Source organism: Watersipora subatra, chromosome 1 (assembly GCF_963576615.1).
Source record: "Watersipora subatra chromosome 1, tzWatSuba1.1, whole genome shotgun sequence".
In the NCBI taxonomy this organism is placed as follows: domain Eukaryota; kingdom Metazoa; phylum Bryozoa; class Gymnolaemata; order Cheilostomatida; family Watersiporidae; genus Watersipora; species Watersipora subatra.
This window is the reverse complement of record NC_088708.1, coordinates 5,351,429-5,371,836: the sequence shown is the minus strand read 5'-3', so window position 1 is coordinate 5,371,836 and position 20,408 is coordinate 5,351,429. Positions and strand designations below refer to the sequence as shown.

At 34.3% G+C, this 20,408-nt stretch overlaps 2 protein-coding genes across 9 annotated transcripts in view; one reads left to right on the top strand and one right to left on the bottom strand.

Moving 5' to 3' along the window:
* The window catches only part of LOC137396462 (band 4.1-like protein 3), a 33,592-nt gene extending 32,637 nt beyond the window's left edge, over nt 1-955 (top strand). For all 6 annotated transcript variants that reach the window (XM_068082778.1, XM_068082789.1, XM_068082781.1 and 3 more), the window contains one exon: nt 651-955. In XM_068082778.1, coding sequence (XP_067938879.1) covers nt 651-767 — 117 coding nt within the window. In that variant the 3' untranslated portion in view covers nt 768-955. The remainder of the gene's footprint in view (nt 1-650) is intronic.
* A 146-nt stretch (nt 956-1,101) lies between these two features.
* LOC137396499 (transmembrane protein 180-like) lies at nt 1,102-10,303 on the bottom strand. 3 transcript variants are annotated; one of them, XM_068082819.1, is made up of 6 exons: nt 10,191-10,303; nt 3,679-4,566; nt 3,389-3,543; nt 2,976-3,059; nt 2,116-2,357; nt 1,102-1,527 (listed from the first exon to the last, which is right to left on the bottom strand). In XM_068082819.1, exons 2-6 carry the CDS (start codon nt 4,531-4,533, stop codon nt 1,520-1,522), a joined length of 1,344 nt encoding a protein of 447 aa, XP_067938920.1. In that variant the 5' UTR covers nt 4,534-4,566; nt 10,191-10,303; the 3' UTR covers nt 1,102-1,519. The 3 variants fall into 3 exon arrangements, with proteins under 3 accessions (XP_067938920.1, XP_067938901.1, XP_067938910.1); XM_068082800.1 differs by having other exon boundaries at nt 1,102-2,357; XM_068082809.1 differs by lacking the exon at nt 10,191-10,303 and having other exon boundaries at nt 1,102-2,357; nt 3,679-5,176.
* Between the last annotated feature and the right edge of the window lie 10,105 nt (nt 10,304-20,408).

Here is a 20,408-nt window from a genome sequence, read left to right as displayed (position 1 = left end):
TGTCTTTAATCTGACATCTTTAACAATCTTTAATCTGTATTTAATCTTTAATGCCTTTTATTTTGTAAAAAATAAATACATTCGTGATACCTTTTTTAGAGCAAAATACCTTGCAAATACAAAATGTGTTCTTTTGTTTCTTGCTGCACTCAAATCATAGTTGACCATTACTGTCAAGAGTCACTATTACATGTATCTCCAATATTGTAGAATGAACTGTTGATAGTTATTACCATAATATGATTATTTATCATCGATGGCTGCTGCAGCATATTTAGCACAGCCATAGTTTTCCTGCCTTCATTAATGCTTTCATGCTACTATTCAATTCTTTGCTTGCCTACTAGTATGGCGACTCCTTTCCAAATTCCTATATGCCGTAGTCTGCCATTGATACTCGGTCACCTGCTACTGTGCTCCGATTGGAGGGCATAGTTGACCAGTTGTACCCATTGGAATAGGTAAATCTGTCAAATCTTTCCCATTTTCTGGGAGCTGTTGATGGGTTGACACTGACTCAGTACTAATAGTTGGTTGTCAAGCTAACTTGTTTCAAGGTTTTATCACTCTACATAGCTTCTGCTAAATTTAATTAATTGTATTGTGTACTCAGCTATTCAAACATGCCGCATCTATCTTCATCTCTGTAGATGCTGCTTGATGCCATTGAACTTGTGACAGGCCTGGATAAGACTTTAGAGGTGGACAGAATTGATATTAAAACAGAGATTAAGACAGAGATTAAGATGGATAGCGAAAGCACTTGAGGTCGATCCTCGAGTCTACTTACCTATTGATAAATCGTCTATAGCGCTCTGCGGCCCTCTTGCCCTCATGTTTACATTGCTATGAAATATATGATCTGATATTCTGTGCTGATGTGTCTTACAAATGTTAGTCCATGTAAATTATTGCTGGAATATTTTACCAGCTGAATGACAATGATTACACTACATACTCAAGTCTACCTATTCCACAATGAATATTCATCATTGAATTTGCTGCTGGTTTCTTATCCTCATCATTTGAAAGTTCTGCTTTCATCTATGTTTAAAGGCTAATATCATAAATAGCTAATTTTTACACTTCACTTTAGTTTCTTTGAACCACTGCTTTTGCAAAATATTTATATCCTATTGGAGCTATGATCTGTTTTAAGACTTTTGTGCACACATAATTTAGAGACATGACTATAGTCACACTGTTAGTCAAATTATAACCATTATCAGCATCCTGTAGCCCTCTTACAACACTTTGGTTTTTATAGCTTATACACTTTGTAGTCACGCTATTGCTTACACGCACATAGATCAATACAATGTCAGTCAGTCGCAATGAAAGACAATTGTTAGTTTTTGTAATTATAATTTGTGAAAACTGATAATAAATTAAATGAAGTGTTATAATTGGAATGATTAGTTAGCTGGTCCAAACGGCTCACACAACTGATAAAAGTGAAAGGTTGCAAAACAATTGCAGGTGAACACAGAACAAGCTGCGACAAGGTTACCTGGACTTCTCATTTTCCTGTAAGTGGGCACAAAAATAGTAATAAAATATGCAACATTGAAACCTGGAGTAGGTGGCGGTGAGATACAAAAGGAAATGGCGACAAGAGAAAATATTGCTGCACTATAAACCATTGTTGGCTTGTTACATCAAGTATTGTAGCCCAGCCATTTGTGGTAATGTGTGTAACATGCAGGTTGCTGTTGCCATCTTACATAAACATACGAGTATAATGTTGAAATTGAAAGGGAGGAACTGACGCATTATGTCAATGCTGTGCCTTCAAGGTATGCTTACTTTATGTCACAAACATACACAAAGTGAAATAATCCTATGGCTACTCGTTATTTCGCACTCGTTTCAATCATCTACTAGAAGCAATGGAAATTTTTTTCTTTGGTCCATGCTGAATAAAAGCGCACAAACAGTAGCTGAGATATCTGAATATTAGTTGGAGTGTTATTAACAGACAGAATTATATATCAAGGATTTAAGTAATGAAAGATCGCTATCAAAAGGCGCACTTGTAAAATAAGCTAGCCAACATTCAAGATGATGATGATGCTAGAGAAGGCTTTACATCTATATTTCTGTTTGGATTCTCACCTCTTAGCCTATACTGCCTCCATGCAAAAATCTGTACAGATCCGATAATGACAGGAGCGAAACAAGAGAAAGTAAATATGATTTGCTGTAGATAAGCGGTCTGCTCTGGGGTAGCCGTGCCAGCTTTGACAGCATCATATCCACTCCTGCTCAGCATCGCAGCTACGACCATGGGAGCCAATGAGAGAGCAGGCTTTACGACCGCGGCATTGGATCCATATACCATGCTAGCGATAGGCTTTCTACGAGAACAGAGGGAATTGATGGTGATTTCAATGAATGACTTAACAAACAGACCATAGCAAATTTCACCAGTGCTCTAGTAGTATTTATTTTCTGTTGGAATAGTGGCTGCATTTTAAACTTAACCACATACGTAAATAACAGTGAGTAACTAGACTAGTTTGCTAATATAAATATGTATCCTTTAGAATGTTACTTTCACATAAACATATAGCATGTAATTAACTCTTTGATAAGCTAATCAATAAATCATACTTCACTAGCCGAAAAAGTTTCATTAGACCCCCAGCCAAATCAGATGAAAACTCTGTTGCAATCTCTAAAATGGAGACCAGACATACACATCTTGATAATAACTGATAAATAACCTAAACTAATACCGATAGCATTGACAATACATGTATTGCACTGTTTCTGTATGTTTAGCTATGTAAAAACCCACTACTATATCTTACAACTTGAACATCAAACACTCTAAACCTCCACTATAAAAAGTAAGACAACTCCATGATAACAGTAACTATAAGGATCACAGTGAAGTTTTTGATATTTGTTACAATATTTTACTATAAGACTTGACCAGTTAGTTATAATATTAAAAATAAAGAATCACTCACTTTCGGCCGTTTATCTTCATATCTTCATCCGCTATGTCTGACAAGTTTATACTGAAGAAGCTAAAAGCTCCATCAGATAAGGTACTGAAAAAAACAGGCAGGACTCCATGAGGAACGAGTTACATAATTGTGTGACAATTTGACAAGCAGCATTGTGAAATTGCAAATATTTTTTGCTTTTTAACAACTAATATACAGCTCTAGAGATTCAAACTAGGGAAATGCTTTTAAATGAATCATATACTCTTCAAAACGGCGGGCAAGCTTGAAACTGGCACATTCTAAAAAGCCCTACAATAGACATACGAGAGACTTCCTCGTATTGGGAAGTATGTGCAAAGAGGAAGATGAGAAGCACAGCTGACTAGAACAGAGCTCGATTAAGAATAACTAGTATGATTTAAGTAACTTACTAATCTACAATGAGAAAGAGCATGTACCAGATGGTGCGACCAGCTCCTGAGAAGTACATAATCAAACCAAGTGCTATCTTCAAATAAAATGTTGCCATTTCAACTCGATACAAACCTACTTTGGCTACTATTGGAGAGGCTACGACAACTGCCACCTACAAAAATTCCAACAGTTTGTATTGCATAATAGTTGTAGAATTCAAGCCCATTTGCAAACTCTGATTTAAAAAAACCAGCTTTGTATGAAGAACAGTTTCACAGAAATGGCTAGTTGTGGAAATGGCACTTACTTGAGCTATCATCATGAGAGCTCCGAGGAGAATACTTCGTGCACCTGATGAAAGCTCCTCCATAGGTATAAGTTGCTCAGTGAATATCATGGCAAAGCTGATCACATATGTTATGTGTAATTCTTGTAGAAAGTTCATGACGACAAACATGCGAAAATTTTTATTCTTAAAGATGTCTTTGGTGAGTGACCAGTACGAGCCGCTTGGCAAGGTCACCTCCGCACTTTCATACTGCGTCACTGCATACTTGCCTGTTATGTAAAAAGCAGCTAATGCTACTACAGCCATTAGCAGGCATATAAACTGGAATGTACCATATTCAGTGAGACCAGCAGAATAATGGTCAGTAATAAAAATGCAGCTGCTACCGAGGATCCCAGCAACACCATTATATTTGACCATTTGAAGTCGTTCTTCATCAGTTTCGCCATACTCCGTCATGAGAGCGCAGTGAGCCAACAAACAAAATGTGAAAAATGTGTCAAACAAGCAGAGAGATGACAAGCCTTGCAAAAAACACAAAAATCCATTGCTGCCGTCTGTATAATCTGCCCAGGGAAACCAAGGTAAGAGAAAAGTCAGCACCCATGGGAAAGCTCCGTATAAAATGCATTTGCGTCTGACCTTAACCCAACTGTCCTTTGCGGTATCTTGAAAATATCCGAACCAAGGGTCATTGACAGCGTTCCAGAAGGCGAATATGAATTGCGATGCTTGAAACGACGTCTGGTTCATGTTATACTTGTCCAAAAAAATCTTTACATAGTAAAAATTGAAAGCAGTAGAGATTATTCGGCTGCCAAAAGTAGTTGAAGAATAGATGAGGGCTTTCCTGCTCAATATATCAGCTCCCATTGTCACTTTAGGTGTAAGCCTGCAAGATGTAGTCTGCAAAATGTAAGGCAACAATTAATCTACACAACGACGATTTGGACAGTCTTATTTTAAGCAAGAAATTTGTAATGATTAATTATTTTTAAGGACTTCGCGCTATAGTTCCAAAATTCCAATCAGCCACAATTTGGCACAAGTGTAAACTGTCAACTAACAAAAAGTTGCAAAAACCGCAAATTGCAACAAATGTGGAATATTAAAAGCAAGTATTGTTGCTTGTTTTCATTGCCTGTTGTCAGCCGCTAGTCACTATGTCCAACTACTAAGATTAATATTAACAGATTAATATGTTAAAGATTCAGAGCTATACTGTGTACAGCATGAACAGCACACAATAGTTTGTGTGATAGCCAACCTTTCACTCAGATTGTAATCAGTACCAGCGCAACTGAGAAAAAATAATTGGAAATAAGCAGTGAAAATACATCATCCTTTTTCAAGTACGATAAAACCAGGAACACTCTAAAACAGTAATTCGAAGCAGATGAGTGACTGCAGCAACACTACTAGAGCTTGAATAGAGAATTTCATCTGACGCGATAGGTTTTGAATCTCTAAATTTGACAAGATAAAAACCATAGTTAGCTCTTCATTCCGTACCATAAAGCATGACCTCTGCGCTTTTTAAGCATTTAAAAGTACTGTAGTTTATGATATTGCAACCAAATACATAGGTGATAAAAGTATTATGTCTACATGTGTAACATTCATGTTTTTGCTAGCTGTCTACACATCTTCACATATTAATCTTCAGATATGATCAATTCCTATAACTGGTTGACCATTGTGTAACAGATAATACCACAGATTAATGAGGCTTTTCCGCCATTACAGATACTGTACCAACTAACTGTCTTCACCAACTTATAGTAGAATAGTAACGGAAGATAGTAGAAAAACTGGCAGAATAGTTTAGAACTCAGATCAAGCTTTAGTTTTATAACCAAAGTAACTCATCGAACTCGCTTTTCTTCTACTCCATTTTTCATAAACATTAAAAGTAGATCATTGCATGGTGTGAATTGTGACTGTCAGGATCTGCGAGACATTTTTCATAAATAGGTGGTGAGAAAAAGTGCAGAGACTGTTAAACCTAAACAATGCGAGTCACTCCCAGTTTATATGTCAATCTAAAAAGTTTTTCTTGTATTTTTATTCTATGCGTTCACAGGAAAAATATAGTAGTGCTCATCATTATCTGATATTACTTTTATCATACCAGAAATCCGATTTTTGCCACACTTTCTGCTGACTACGATTTGGCAATTCAGAATAGTTTTGTTAAGTGGTTTGTGATTAAACACTTTGACAAACTCGAAGCAGCATCTTCTGAATTGGTATTTCTTAAATATCTGCATTCAAACTCATAGTTAGTGCTTCTGAGCAAACAAGTGACTCAATACTATCTTGTCAAAGTCTTCTTACATAAAAACTATTCCAAAAGGTTTCTTCCAGCTACAACTGCACATACAGTATGTTTAGAGTACATTGAGTTAGCCTGTCTTGACAAGCTGTTGTTTTTGCGTAGTTTTTTTCGAGCAAATGCAAATTTCTCCTTATAATTCAGGCGAGCAAAAATTAGTTTATCCCGCGCGTCACAATTTTAGTGCATTTAGTTGCAGCCTGTTCTTCTATCTGAGCTATCTGAGATGAAAAATTCTTATCTATAATTCGATTTTGGGCTGCTATAGCTTAGCCAAACTCGCCAATTTGCTGAAAATACTGCAAGTTTTTGTTTTATAGGTACATGGAAGTATTTGTGACGAGCGGGACATTTTTAATAATATGGTGATGTCTGCCTTTGTTTGGGAGTTCTCTTTGATACGCTGGCATGTGAAAGTAATGCTAGATATTCCAAGTCTAAAAGCCAGTTTCTTTGAGAAAAATAATGAATTAGAATTATTTTATGATGTTTTGTAACTCAAAATCTGGAGCTTGCCAATATTAGCCTACTCTTCTGATACACACACCTAGTGTGCAAATCACGAGATAATCTTTGAACCAAATGTGTATTTTTAAAGTACGGTTACAAAAATTCTCTTTCACTCACGCATTGAATTTTCAGTCAGTAGAGAAAGTAGGTTTCCCTTCTAGATACGGTAAGACTTTTTTGGAACTGGCATGTATTCTAATGACTCCCAAACTGCTGTTAACATCATGCCACACTTCCTGTCCACAAGCGACGAAAGCTTCGGAAACACCTGCTGAACTACACATTGAGTGACATCTTTGAGATTTTCAATAAGGAGTATCCAGATGTCAAGGTGAGCCCTAGTAAATTAAAAAAGTTAAGCCCAGTAAATTGCAAGCCAGTTTCTAGACATGATCAAATTGTCTGTGCTTGAAAATACTGCGAAAATGCGGAATTAGCTCTACTGGGCCTGTGGCAGGCCAGTGTCTGTTCTTTGGAAATGCCTACTACTGTTCACCAGCTACTGAAAAAAACTGTGTGTAACATGGAAAATGAATTATGTGTAAAGAGAGAATGTGACTCTTGTAGCGCCGATCCAATCAGTAGTTTGGTTGTTAGCGCTAAAGAACATGTGAATTTCTACCAATGGAGAGATGGTGAAAACGGCTTTCTAAACAAGTTTGAAGATCTGATGCCATCATCTGACTTGCTTGCGCTGCTGAAATACTGACAGACATCATTTTCCCTCTATATGTACACTTCCAACCATCAACACAAAACAATCAGTTACCTCAAACAGAATTTGAAAAATGGGGAAGTGATCATTCACAAAGGTTTCGGTGAGAACATTAACTGTAAGCAAGCAACCAAAATCTAAAGCACCTACTACACCACAATAAGGGTGACAGTATTCACTGTCATGATTTATTATAAGCTGATGGAGTCCTAGCCCACAAATGCTGTGCAATAGTTAGTGATAGCCTAGAACACACTAAGGATGCTGTTTACACGTTTAATAGAGAACTTGTGAAATTTCTGAAAGCAGAAAATATTAATTGGCAACATATTCATTATGTAAGTGATGGATCCGCTTCGCAAATCAAAAATCGGTTCACAGTTGAGAACTTGATAGGCCATAAGGAAGAAATGGGTATGCCAGCTGACTGCAGTTTTTTTGAGACATCGCATGGCAAAGATACAGTAGATGGTGTTGGGAAAAGCATCAAACAACAGGTTCTAATGGCAGTATATCGAGGATGGTATGCCGTGAACTCGGCAAAGTCATTTGCAGAAGCTGCAACAATAATAACTTCCAAATCAGTGAAACCAATAATGGTTTTATACATCTCAGAAAATATGATCACTAAAAAAGCAAGGATCTGCAAAGAACGCTGGTCCACTGCACCTCCAATTCATGGCATTAGATCTTGCCATCATATAGCAATTAAAGAAGATGGTGATGTTACTCTGATGGAATGGTGTTCTTCCCCTTGGCAGCCAGTTCTATCCACACCGAGCAGTGAACCTAATCAAAAGGTGACCACAGGAAATACTTCACAAGCGTTGGCTCAGTTTTTACCACAAACACTGGTCGCAATGGCCTATGCATTCGAAGTCAGCATTGGCGAAATACACACAGGGAAAGCTAATGAAGGTACCTACACTATAAAGTACATACACCGTGCATGCAAGCAGTTCACGCAAACAGTTCACGTGGCCAAACCTCGACGACATAAGAACCACCCACAGGAATTTTCTTCTTAAAGTATTTCCAGTTATTGTACCAGCAGCAACTACCAGGTCACTGAGACACTTTGTACTAGAAAATGAGGCAATAATAATGGCAGAATATGTTTCTAAGAAAAAATAGTTTACTGCATGAAAGTCTGACAATCTTCAAGTTATGTGTTTTATGTTTAAATAAAATAAATACAATATATAGCAATTTTAAACTAATGGTTGGTTTAGCACAAGTATATTCAAAGATACAACTGCAACTCATAACAAGTTGTGGTATAACAACTACAAAACATAAAAAAATGCTTAATTTTTCATAATGTTATTTTTGTGCCGCGCGTCACAGTCCCGCGCGTCACAGGTGGTAGTCTTCTTTCAAACCTTACAGAATCATTAAACTTTGGCCTAGAAACAAAATGATATGTATTCCTAATAGAAGGACAATAGAGCTTTGATCCTGTCAAATAATAATGTTATGAGTCCAAAATTTCATAAGGTTTTTCCAATTGATCAAAGAGTAGTTTTTCATGCCAAATTATGGTCCTGCGCGTCACACCAGCTTTAATGGTTCATAATTTGTTAATGCATTGCATGGCGAAGATGAAATCTCATTCAGTGATAGTTGATGTCAAGTGCTTTCTAAAACAGTATGAATGACACCAGAATTTCGCATTTGAGCTGAGAAGTTTGCAAAGAAGCGTTCAAATGTCCCGCGCATCACAATCCTGCCAAAAACGGCCTTAGCCATTATATAACTTTGCCCAAAACCAACAAAATTACAGTTTGTATTCAGTTAGACTTTAAACTTATACAAGTGGCCTAAAACGTAATTTGCTCACAATTAAAGCAATTATTGATAGCCTCTAAAGCAGAAGCTTTGACAAGTTGCCAGATCAAGCACACCTCTGCTTGATCTGTTTAAACAGGGTTTTCCACCAAAAGTGATATGCCCAAACGTGAAAAATCATTGAGCGTGGCAAAATTTTTGATACCTCTAGCGAGAATCTTATTACAGAGTTCACCTTAACTGTTGACTCCAAATAAAATGTTGATTAATGTGGAATTAGGCTTTATCAAGCAATGTCAGTAGCCTATGCTTAAATATGGTCAAAGCACAAAACCCAGCTTTAGAATTTGATTAACTTGTTACAATATTTTGGCATGAATGTTGTGTATAAGCAATTATTTTTGTGACACCGTTATCATGAGATGTGACATAAGCAGCATATACCAAGTATGGTCACATAACAGAACAAACTCGTCAGGTTTTCGGAGACACTCATTTTTTCTTTGGTATCACCACTAATTGGCAAGATGAACTCGTTGACTTGCATTTATTTTATCTCTAATAAATTAATTGTGACGCTAGCTTTGAATCAATCCATTTTATTACTTATTGCATTTTAATTTCTACATTAATTTTCTTACATTCTTCACATTTGCTTACATTAATTGCTACAATTAATTTTAAAGGGCATTTTCTCTTAAGGGAATCCAAGAAAGTATACAAAAAGTTTCTAAATAAGAAATATCTTTAAAATTAAAACATGGCAAACATTTTTTAATATTGACACAAGACTTCGCGGGAAATGTTCTTGTTAGGAAACTCGACATTGAACTCACTTTTATGCTTTGATTCATAAACATTGCACTGCTAATCAATCATCTTGGTCTGTTATGCCATCATATGGGTGCTACTAAAAGAGCCATGGCAGAACTGCACTAAATTTTGTTACAACAACAATTTCTGAATCTCTTTGCAACTAATTTTTACCTTTAAATTTCCTTTAAGACGTTGGAAGTACAAATTAAAACACTATAATATTTACGTTTCTGTGGTATGAGAGTGGCAAATAATCAATCGTACATGTACCCGTGTATGAATAACTTGATGATAAATTAACGGTAAATGGAGGTTTAGTCGAAAAACTAATGGTCGAAACTTATGTTGCCAAACAAATAAACTTACGGATCGATAAAGTCGTGCTAGCTTTCAACAAACCAAATTTTGTCTTGCAAAGTTAATCATGTAGTAAAGAAACAAGCAATACGTGGTACATATACAGGGTATTAATATAGATATATCATTCAAAATGATTGGTATTTGACTCGACTATTTAACAGGAAACACCTAAATACTTAATTTAGCAACTGTTATGATGTACGGCGTTTTATCGAAAATCAGATAAGTAACTGGTGTAAAAGAGACATTATCGTGTTTCCACGAAGTTGCGAGATGTGTAATGCCAATTGTTTTTCGCCTCTAGTATAACAATTCTATTGTGTTATAAGCATGCAGATTCATCAACTTTATTTGGCAGTTAAATAATTACTTATGTGCATGAATAGCTGCATGGATAATTAGCTGATACATTCAATTTTATAGTCTATGCGTAACAATCAATTAATTAGGTGCAAGCTTTTCAAACAAGTTTAGATATTTAGTCACGTAGATAGGTAGCATGGCTCTCCTTCAAGCGTTGTATTACACTCAAATAGAGCCAGGGGAAACATTAAAATTATTTTTGTTATGCTAAACTTAACTTACAATGCTTAAGTAAATACAAAGCAAGCTAGACCTAAGGATTAAATCGTTTATCAGAATGCAGGTTCATTATACCTAATTTATGTAATCGCCTTTTTATCATGACATTTATAGATGTTCGAAAAAATCTTTGTAAAGGCTATGCTATTTTTAGGGTTATTAGTTTTTGTAGATGCCAATCATTAGCACTACATTTACCTCCAACTTTAAATTATAATACCTACTATTTTTAGTTTTGTTTTTAAACGGCAATAATAAGCATCTCATATATTTTTCTCTTGCATGTAACACAATCTTACTTGTTTTTTTTTGCAACTTGATTGTTTGTTTGATTAGAGGCCAACCTATACATTTGTATAATTGTATTCGTGTGAAGACTTAGTGTGCTGCCGTCTATTGCCTAGAATTAATGCTTGATGAGAAGTGCTATTACTTCAACAAGCATTGCAGTAAGTTTTAAACGAGCAAGAGATTGATTACGATGATGTACAGTAAACCAACTGCAAGCTTATATAAAATTATAATTTTATTAGTAATTTTAAATAATAGCAATTTATCTGAAGAGTAACATTTTTATTTCTAATGTTCATCAAGTGTTTAAAATGTATCAAATTATATCTATACTAACTTTGGAGCAGTATTGTAAATATGAATAGATTGCACTTGATGTCATACAACTTGACCTTTTTGCTGTCAGATACTATATTGCAATTTCCGCTACACTGCCATCAAAGTTTCTGTAGAAAATAAAAGACGAACATTTATTGATACTTTCAACAACCTTACTAGCAGCGTAGTAGCTTTTGTTTGCTAAAAACAAGAAGCAGGTCAGCATATTACAAGCTGTAAAATATGAAATGTCATATAGTATAGTTCTACAAATGCATGAAGTAAGGATATCATAAAAAACAGTATGCTAGCATTCTTATAAACTGTTGTTTTGATCTGGCTTGAATATTTCAAATTTTACTACGAAAGGCAACAAAATGTTTAGTTTTGTTATTCAGTTTTTTATTCATAAAAATATGCGTTCTATTGTCGATAAGCTTGACACTTTTGCACAAGCGACCAAAAATGAGGGATGAGGAAAGCACTTTGATGCTACTATTTTAGGAACAGTTTCGGGTCTTCAGTCATAAACTATTGAAAAAAATGAAAACTAAAATTTAACATAAAACTATCTATGTAAAAACTGTGGCTATATCTTTAAAATGTGTTTTATGTGAACATTGCCACAAATGAAAAGATGGCTAAAAATGCTATTATTTAAATAAGCGTATTTCTGTGCTCAACTATGGCTCTTTTTCAAAATCTTTCTATTTTTAAACATACCCCCATTTACAGGCCTACGGTTAGTTTTAAAAAGTAAGGATATTTTTAATGTTCTTAACTTAGGAAATAAAATGGTGTTCTAAGTGTTTATAAAGATATGATGAGGTGTATTAAGGTGGCTAGTTGAAATACTTAAAAGGTATACTGAAGCTTTTCTACAGTGCAGTTCAAATAATTTGTTCATTACTATAATGCCTTGACAACTCTGTTACTTGCAGTTTGAGGAATATTGACTCAGTAATTTTTTTGCATTTTCAATACTACATTTGGGTACTCTAGCTCATTTATGGATCAAATGTGTAGCAACAGTTTTAATGTATAATAGACGTGCATCACTTAAATAAGTACGCTGCTGTATATTGTGATGGTTAAAATATCTCAGTCAGCCTTAAATTTGCCTCATGATAGACAAGGGTTGACGCAGGTACAATTTTAAATAATTTCCATTGAGCTTGTTTTCTAATCTTGAAGTGAGTAGTAAGCTTATCTACTGCACCAACAAAACATCTCCAAAAGGCCCTTGTTCACTCATTAGTTGAGTTTCCACTTGATGCTGATCAGTTTCTGCAATAAGAATATAATAGAGGTGATATATTTGTTTTGTTCCAAATGTTTAAGAAGGCATGTTTGCTCATAATCAATTTTTTTAATACATCTAAGTTTCAAGTCTACATAAAACCTACATACTCCATGGCAATACCTTTTGGCTAAGTAACTTGGCGTCCCCAAAAATGCAATGAGGTATTTTCAACCAGCCCATAACTTGTTACGGTAGCAAGAAATTCAATGTCAAGAAAATTTAACCCTTTTTGTATATATTAGTAGTGAGCCACTTCAATTTTGATTTGCAAATACTTTCTTTTAGATATGTACTTCCGAAATGTCACTACCGAATGCCCATTTTTGTAGCACATTTTATTTTGTCACAGTTTAAAAAGGGAGATTTTGGTAAGTTTCACACATATAGCAAGTTTAATCAGTCCCAATTGAAATTATATACTAGTTCGTACATTTAGTTCATAATAGAAATTGTTGTATTAAATCATGTGATGGATTCATCTTGGTAAAACTGCTTCATTGTAATTTTTCAATGTTTAGGTCTGAGGTCCTGAGCATCATGGAGAGTAGCAAAGAGTTCTGCGTATAAGCTATTACAAATGATATTCCAAGTATCATGAATTAAGTTGAGGCCAATTTTATTTGCATTCATTCATGGATGAGGACAAGATAGAGGAACTGTCAGGTCATGTATCAGGTAATACTACCAAAAAGTTAGATCCTCTACATCGCATGTTGGTCACGCGTTTCTTTTTAACCGTCTGAAGATTTTTCCAGAGACCGAGCCACTAAACGTCACTAAATCATACATTACCATCAGCCAACAGCACGCCTGTCTTACGCCATTAACAACACAGTATTATATAAGCTATTAAAAACTAAATATACGAATAGTATGGTCAATATAGAGATATTTTTATGAACAAAGGTGTAGCCTTGGTGATACAGGATACGGGCGTTGCATTGGTTGAGGTGGTTATTCAGGGCTACAGCAGTATAACAAACCACTTGAGCTTGTAATTAACATATCTTAACATTGTTCTTTTATAATTTAGGTTTTGCCTCTAATAATCGCATCGAATTTGGTCTTTCCGTTTTCACTAATTTCTGACTTTTATTTGTGTCATTTTCACTTTCTTTCTCATGGTAATTACTAAATAGATATGTAGATTTTTGATCTAGTATGGATTAAAAATGATTACTCGTTTGTTTCCAAAGTTTTTTGTTTTAATTTTGAAAATTGCTTCGCTGCTTTTCGTTTTCATCACTACTACCTTTTGCACTCGTATTTTTGAGGTAAAAAATTTTAAAACCAAGGACGGAAAAGTATGACGCACTGTTATTCCAACTCTATGAACCAGACTATTTGAAGAACTGTGTGCATATGCACTGATTTGCAGAGGTGTAATTTTTCAAGAAACTTTTGATGTCATTCTTTGAAAATTACTTCTCGTGTCAATTCAAATATTTGCTTCAAGTTTATATCATGCTGAAAATTTTCTAAGTTTAGGTGATTGTAAGTCAAGGTTTGACTGTATCTTTTACTACTGGTGAACGCTTTATTATATATTTTTTGTGTGATCCTTCCAAAATCTTAACTGTTTTCTAGACCAAAGTTGCTATGTTGCGATTTGGAAACAAAGTTTACTTCTTATTGTATAGTCAAAGCTCAACTACTTATGATCACTTCTCATTGTGAATTATTGGAGATGCGGTGTCAAATTTAAGCTAATTTTTGTCCTGGCATAGGAAGAACATTCTAGGATATAACATTCCAAAATTTTTGAAATAGAGTTTTGTCAGTGCAAATTAAATATTTAGTTTTTTACATATAATTCGCTTTTTTGTTATAATTCATTTGGTGATTTCTGTATATAGTTGAAATATTTATCATTGTTTTTAAGCTCTGAAACTAATTGAATAAAGTATTTTTCAGGGCAATCATACTTTTCAGTTGGAGAACAATCAAGGTCAAGATTTTATTTTGCACATTTTGGAAAAACCTGCCACTCTAGTGAATCATTTTCTTCACAACATTCAAATAACATTTTTAGCATATCGAGAACAAGCTAAACATACTATACAAAATCGTTGCTAGGAAAGCTGGAAACGATTCAAAATGGCTATTTCCTTACTTTTCTTCCAAAAAGAAAACCCTTACAACCCCTTACAGCTGCTTACAACTAATTTTTAATTAAATTATTTGACAAACTCGGTGTCACTGGGAAATTGACTGGACCATTTTAGAAATGAAATGTTGAACATTGTAATATAACATATTTGCTGAAATCTTCATTGCTTTTGATATGCTAAAGCGAATTATAACACATCACTAGATCACTATGTGTACGAAGGCCCAGCAATTGATTTAGGCCCAGCACTTGATTTGAATTACAAGTTAATTCAAACAATCTACATAAATGAAAAGTTTTTTCTCTGCTGCTGCTAAATTTGTGAGATATTTTCTCATTGGAATGGCTTTCTACATTCATCAAATGATTTGATTTACTGATAACGGAAATAATGGAGATATGAGCAGATACTCATATATAAAAATGAATTTTTAAAATATAATTACGGTAGCCGTTCCTACAACGTAAATAATATGTTTCAGGTAGCGTTTATGTTATATGAACTTAACATTATACGAACAGTAAAATACATGTAAACTGCCTAAGCTGGTTCAAGATCTTTCCAAACTCACCCTTTTGGCCACACAAATATGAAAAACTAGACTTAACTTTTTAATTTGTAGCTGTCCCGCAACTGCAGTATTATTGGTTTGCAGTGACAACTTTTCTCCCTTTCCTAATCACTTTTACTCGTTTTATGGTTTGTAATTGCAGTAACTTAAAAATAAGTTAAATATGTTTTCGACGACCATTTGCAATGATTTGTTGATTTTTTTTCTAGACAGCAAAGTCTATTCTGCAAAGGAAAACTAATAACAAATATTTTATATGTCTACAATAAAGTAAAACAAAAAATCTGTTTTCACTATAATAAGAGCAGTGTGTACCTGTCCATCGTTTCTGACTCGAGAGGGATGAAAGTTAGGATAAAAATCTTTCAACTTCCTAACCACGAGTTTGAGAAGCTTTTGATAAAAGATACTCTAACTCGTGACATTCAGATTGGTCGACTGATGCTGATAGTTCGTCGACACATCTGACGAACTATCACGACGAACTTGAATGTCATGGAGCTTGTATATATAATAGGGATAACACTATACGTACGTCTTTTTGTCTCACAAATGCGACGAGCAAAAGAATGCGATGTTTTAAGGCTAACTACAAGATTATCGTTATTCAAATCGAATTTGAGAACTTGTGCTGATTTACACTTTATATTTTTCATGTAGTACGAAGCAAAAACCTTACATAATTTTTTTACGTTATTTGGAATAACATTATAGGAAATGTACATTATAGAAGCGTTCCCTGTACTATATAGCATCTGCAAATAACAATTGTTTAACAACTCTGTCTCAACAGTAAAACTCCTGTCTGACGTATGATGTACTATTTGCCAGCCTAATCAGTTCTACATTTTTAATTTTGATTTGACTCAGGCATGTGCCTGTTGTAAAATGCTGTTCAGTATTGTGTCATTGCTTATTCGCTTCCTACTGCACACTTTGGTGATTGGCTAAGTAATAATTGCTTGGCTATGCTATGGCTATTGCTAAGCTCATCAGCAATAGGCATAAGAAACAATGTTGTAAGTAATGTTCTAGAAAAGTGACCTAGTATTGTTTTAGCTATTTGATTAATTAGTTGAAATTTAACAGATTCGTTGATGTACAATTGCTTACACTATTGTATTTATAAAAGATGTTTAAAAGTTTAATTTTTAAAAACCAATTTAAAAAAATGAGTAATTGTCTACCGAAGGCATGCATTTTTAATTTGGGTAGTTTATAATTGTCACTGATCATCAAACTATGCTTATAATTGTGTTGTTTTGCCAAATATCCTATGAATATGACATTGCAACTGTAACCTACACAGATATTTATGTAATTGAATTATTATATTCAACCTCGTTATAATAAAATTAGCCATAAATTTAACTGCCATAACTTATTTCAAATGTCCAATGTAAAAGTTACAGACACTATTAGAGTCTTCAGTTTCAGTTACGAACAAGCCACTTTTCAACCATGCGTAGTAACACGGGATAACCATATTAAGAAATTGGAACATACAAACACAAAATATAATATAACAACCTGCAGAACACCCTTTCACTTCATGCTTCCCCATAATGGAGCTTTCAGTTGAGCTTCTAAAAGTTTTGAAAGATAATGTTTGCTTCTCATTTTGGTTTTTAAAAGCATTAATTTTTGAGCTAGGCAACAAAAAAAGACATTATTTTTGTGAGTGGATAATTACAGGGTTGATTTGATATATATCGCTTGATATATATCATCGATATATATGTCCGATAGACATGATATTTTTAGGTCAAAAAATCGATATTTTTGAGAAATATCTATTTTATCATTCCGTTTTCACCTTACAACTATTGCTAACAGTCTAAAAATACAAAATAACACCTAAAATCATCAAATACTTGTATGGGGGCCTATTAGGCTTACCCAACACAGATAAACAAAGACAGTCAGACCAAGGAAGTGACATTGGCTAGACCAATTGATTGAGTTGAGAAGAGTTTTTTCAGATCTAAATTGTATTCCTTCATCCCAGCACTATCTCCCTAACCTGATTATCTCATGTTGAACTGTTACATTTTATTGCCTTATTGGAAGACCAGCCTGTTGAAAACCCTTTGAACTTCATAATCCATGATTTTGAATTAAACAATCTGACACCCAGAAACAGAATCGTAAGCAAATTACACTGACTCAATGAGATGACAGAATATCTCATCATTTTCTGTGAAAATCTCTCAATGATTAGCTTCAAAGGATTCTGGCTCAGTATAAAATCTATAAATATGATGATATAACTCTGACTGCTAGTGTTGAGTGTGTGTTTTCATCATGTGGACTGGTTCACAGCAAGTTGAGAAATCTTCTAGGTGTGGTGAAGGCTGGCAAGCTGGTGTTTGTTTACAAATACGTAAACTAGACAAGAGTAGAACATTAGAACATGCTTAGACTATCATAGTGTGTATTTACTATTTGCGCTATTTTGTTTGCACTTTGCATTCATGTCATGATTTCCAATCCAATGTTTAACGAACAGTTTCATATTTATAAATATTATTATTAAACTAGGCCTACAATAAATCAAGTGTTTGGTATTAAACATTGCTGACTGATCCCATACAACCTATAAAATACATCAATCACAATGTAAACACCATACAAATTCAACCTAGCTTCAAATCTTCTTCAAAAATGTCATTTGTTCCAAAAATATCATAAATATCAACAATATCAATAAATATCATGATATATATATCAGTGATATGATATTTTTAAAAATATTGATATTTTTGCCAACCCTGGATAATTATGGATCTTATACGCATTATAACTTAAAATTTGTAGTCGCCTCATTGTGGTTGATTTTCTTGTGACATGTCGCGTGTTTGCTCTAACTTAGAGCAAACACGCGACCTGGCAGTTTACTAGGTCCAATTTACATTCTAGTTTGCTTTGTATGTTGACACATCTCACTAGGCAGTTTCAACATACAAAGCAAGTACATGTATGAGAACAAATCAACTTTGTATATCAAGGTTTGACCAGATACTGAATTAAGCTGCAATACTTGCTTGAAACTTCACCTGAAAAATATTAGTTATTTCTGGGTCACATATGGAACAAGTGTGTCTATCTAGTTGATGCCTGTTGCAGTCATAAATGACAGGACTCATCTAAGAATTTTTAGATGTGTTCCAAATCTTCAGAAGGAAGTCATGTGGAAGTCCAACCATTGTGTGTGTGCTGTGAATGAATTATTGGTTATAATTGTCTGGTTATAATTGTCTGGTTATTATTGTTATTATTGGCTGGGTGGTCTGTAGGTCCCTGACTATTGGTATAGTTTATATAAGTTATTGAACCCATCAAAGGAAGTATTCATTATTATAGGATCATATCTTTATTGTTAACTGTATCTTTCTCATTTCTCTCCAAGTAATTAAAGACAAAGGGAAGCTTTTGTGACAAATTGTTTTTTTTCCCATCAATGGTAAAGCTTGTGCCATGGATGGGCATCTATCTATAAGACCAGAAGAATCTTGTCTCAACAAATAGAAGGGTACCTACTTGCCTACCGGTGGGTTAAAATTTGATTTGATGTTTTCTCTCTCAAGCAGATGTCGCTGAGAGTTCAAACACCATAAACGAGAATTTGGCTGCTGGTGCTAAAGGAGATTCTGTGTAAGTTCATTAAGTACTCTTTATGTAAAAATAGTCTTTAGAACGTAATCCATCGTTTTTTTGACATCATCAAGCCATTTGCACTTGCGCTTGTTCACGAAAAAGCCGCCATATTTGTAGAAAACGATCGTTTTTCTTTTATTTATTAGTACTTTTTGGTGTTGTTTTGGTACTATAATAAAAAAATTGCAAACAAAAGCATCGTTTTCAAAAATTCATTGCAAAAGCTTCGTGTTTTTAATGATAAAATTGTCTATAAAGATGGTCGACAACGGTAAAATGACGTCACGAAAAAACAAAGGATAGATATATGTCTTTCAAGCTCAAGTTGGATATCATAGATATGTGTCTCTTAAGTTTGATACCTTAGATGTATGTCTCTTAAGTTTGATACCATAGATGTATGTCTCACATGTTGGATACTATAGATGTATGTCTCACAAGTTGGATACGATATATGTATGTCTCTCAAGTTAGATACCATAGATGTATGTCTCACAAGTTAGATACCATAGATGTATGTCTCACAAGTTGGATACCATAGATGTATGTCTCACAAGTTAGATATCATAGATATTTGTCTCTTAAGTTTGATACCATAGATGTTTGTCTCACAAGTTGGATACTATAGATGTATGTCTCACAAATTGGATACCATAGATGTATGTCTCACAAGTTGGATACCATAGATGTGTGTCTCACAAGTTGGATACCATAGATGTATGTCTCACAAGTTGGATACCATAGATGTATGTCTCACAAGTTAGATACCATAGATATATGCATGTAAATGAAACTGGTAGCTGTACATCAATAGTTGTGCAAACTGTTGAGTATTAGTTTTCTACACAAGTTACTTCTACACTACCTGATAATCTGCTGTTTGATTGTAATTGATTTCTTTACGAACCAATTTGATGCGCAAGCAATATCTCTGAATGATAACACAAACAATGTTTTATTTAAAGGTTGACTTGCAATAAAATTCACATTACAGTTATTTGATATGAAAAGATTCACCATGTCTTACTCTGTTGTGTTGTAGGTGCAAAATATGTGGAAATGTGATTACAAGCTCTTAAAAGCTCAAAAACGAACAGTTAATCGCAGCCATCGCAAAACCGCCGTAGATTAGAATCTCTTTCCAAAATGGCTCAAATGGGACGTAGTTGTACAATATGGTTTCTGTTTACACTTTTACGCAATCTCATTCGTCGAAATATTTTCACAAATATACTTCACGCATTCAATAAAACCGTGTCTATTGTTCTTATGCGTCTATTTTATCGTCTTTGTAATGCTGTCACTTTCAGCACTGATATCTTATAACCTACCGTGAAAATCCGTTTAATATTTTAATCTTAGCTCGAAGGAGTACATATTATTGTCTGATA

Coding starts and splice junctions, on each gene's coding strand:
- LOC137396499 (XM_068082800.1), bottom strand. CDS start 4,533: ATGGGAGCTGATATATTGAGCAGGAAAGCCCTCATCTATTCTTCAACT. Junction 3,544..3,678: donor CTCTCATGATGATAGCTCAA/GTAAGTGCCATT, acceptor GAATTTTTGTAG/GTGGCAGTTGTCGTAGCCTC. Junction 3,060..3,388: donor CTCTTTCTCATTGTAGATTA/GTAAGTTACTTA, acceptor TGTTTTTTTCAG/TACCTTATCTGATGGAGCTT.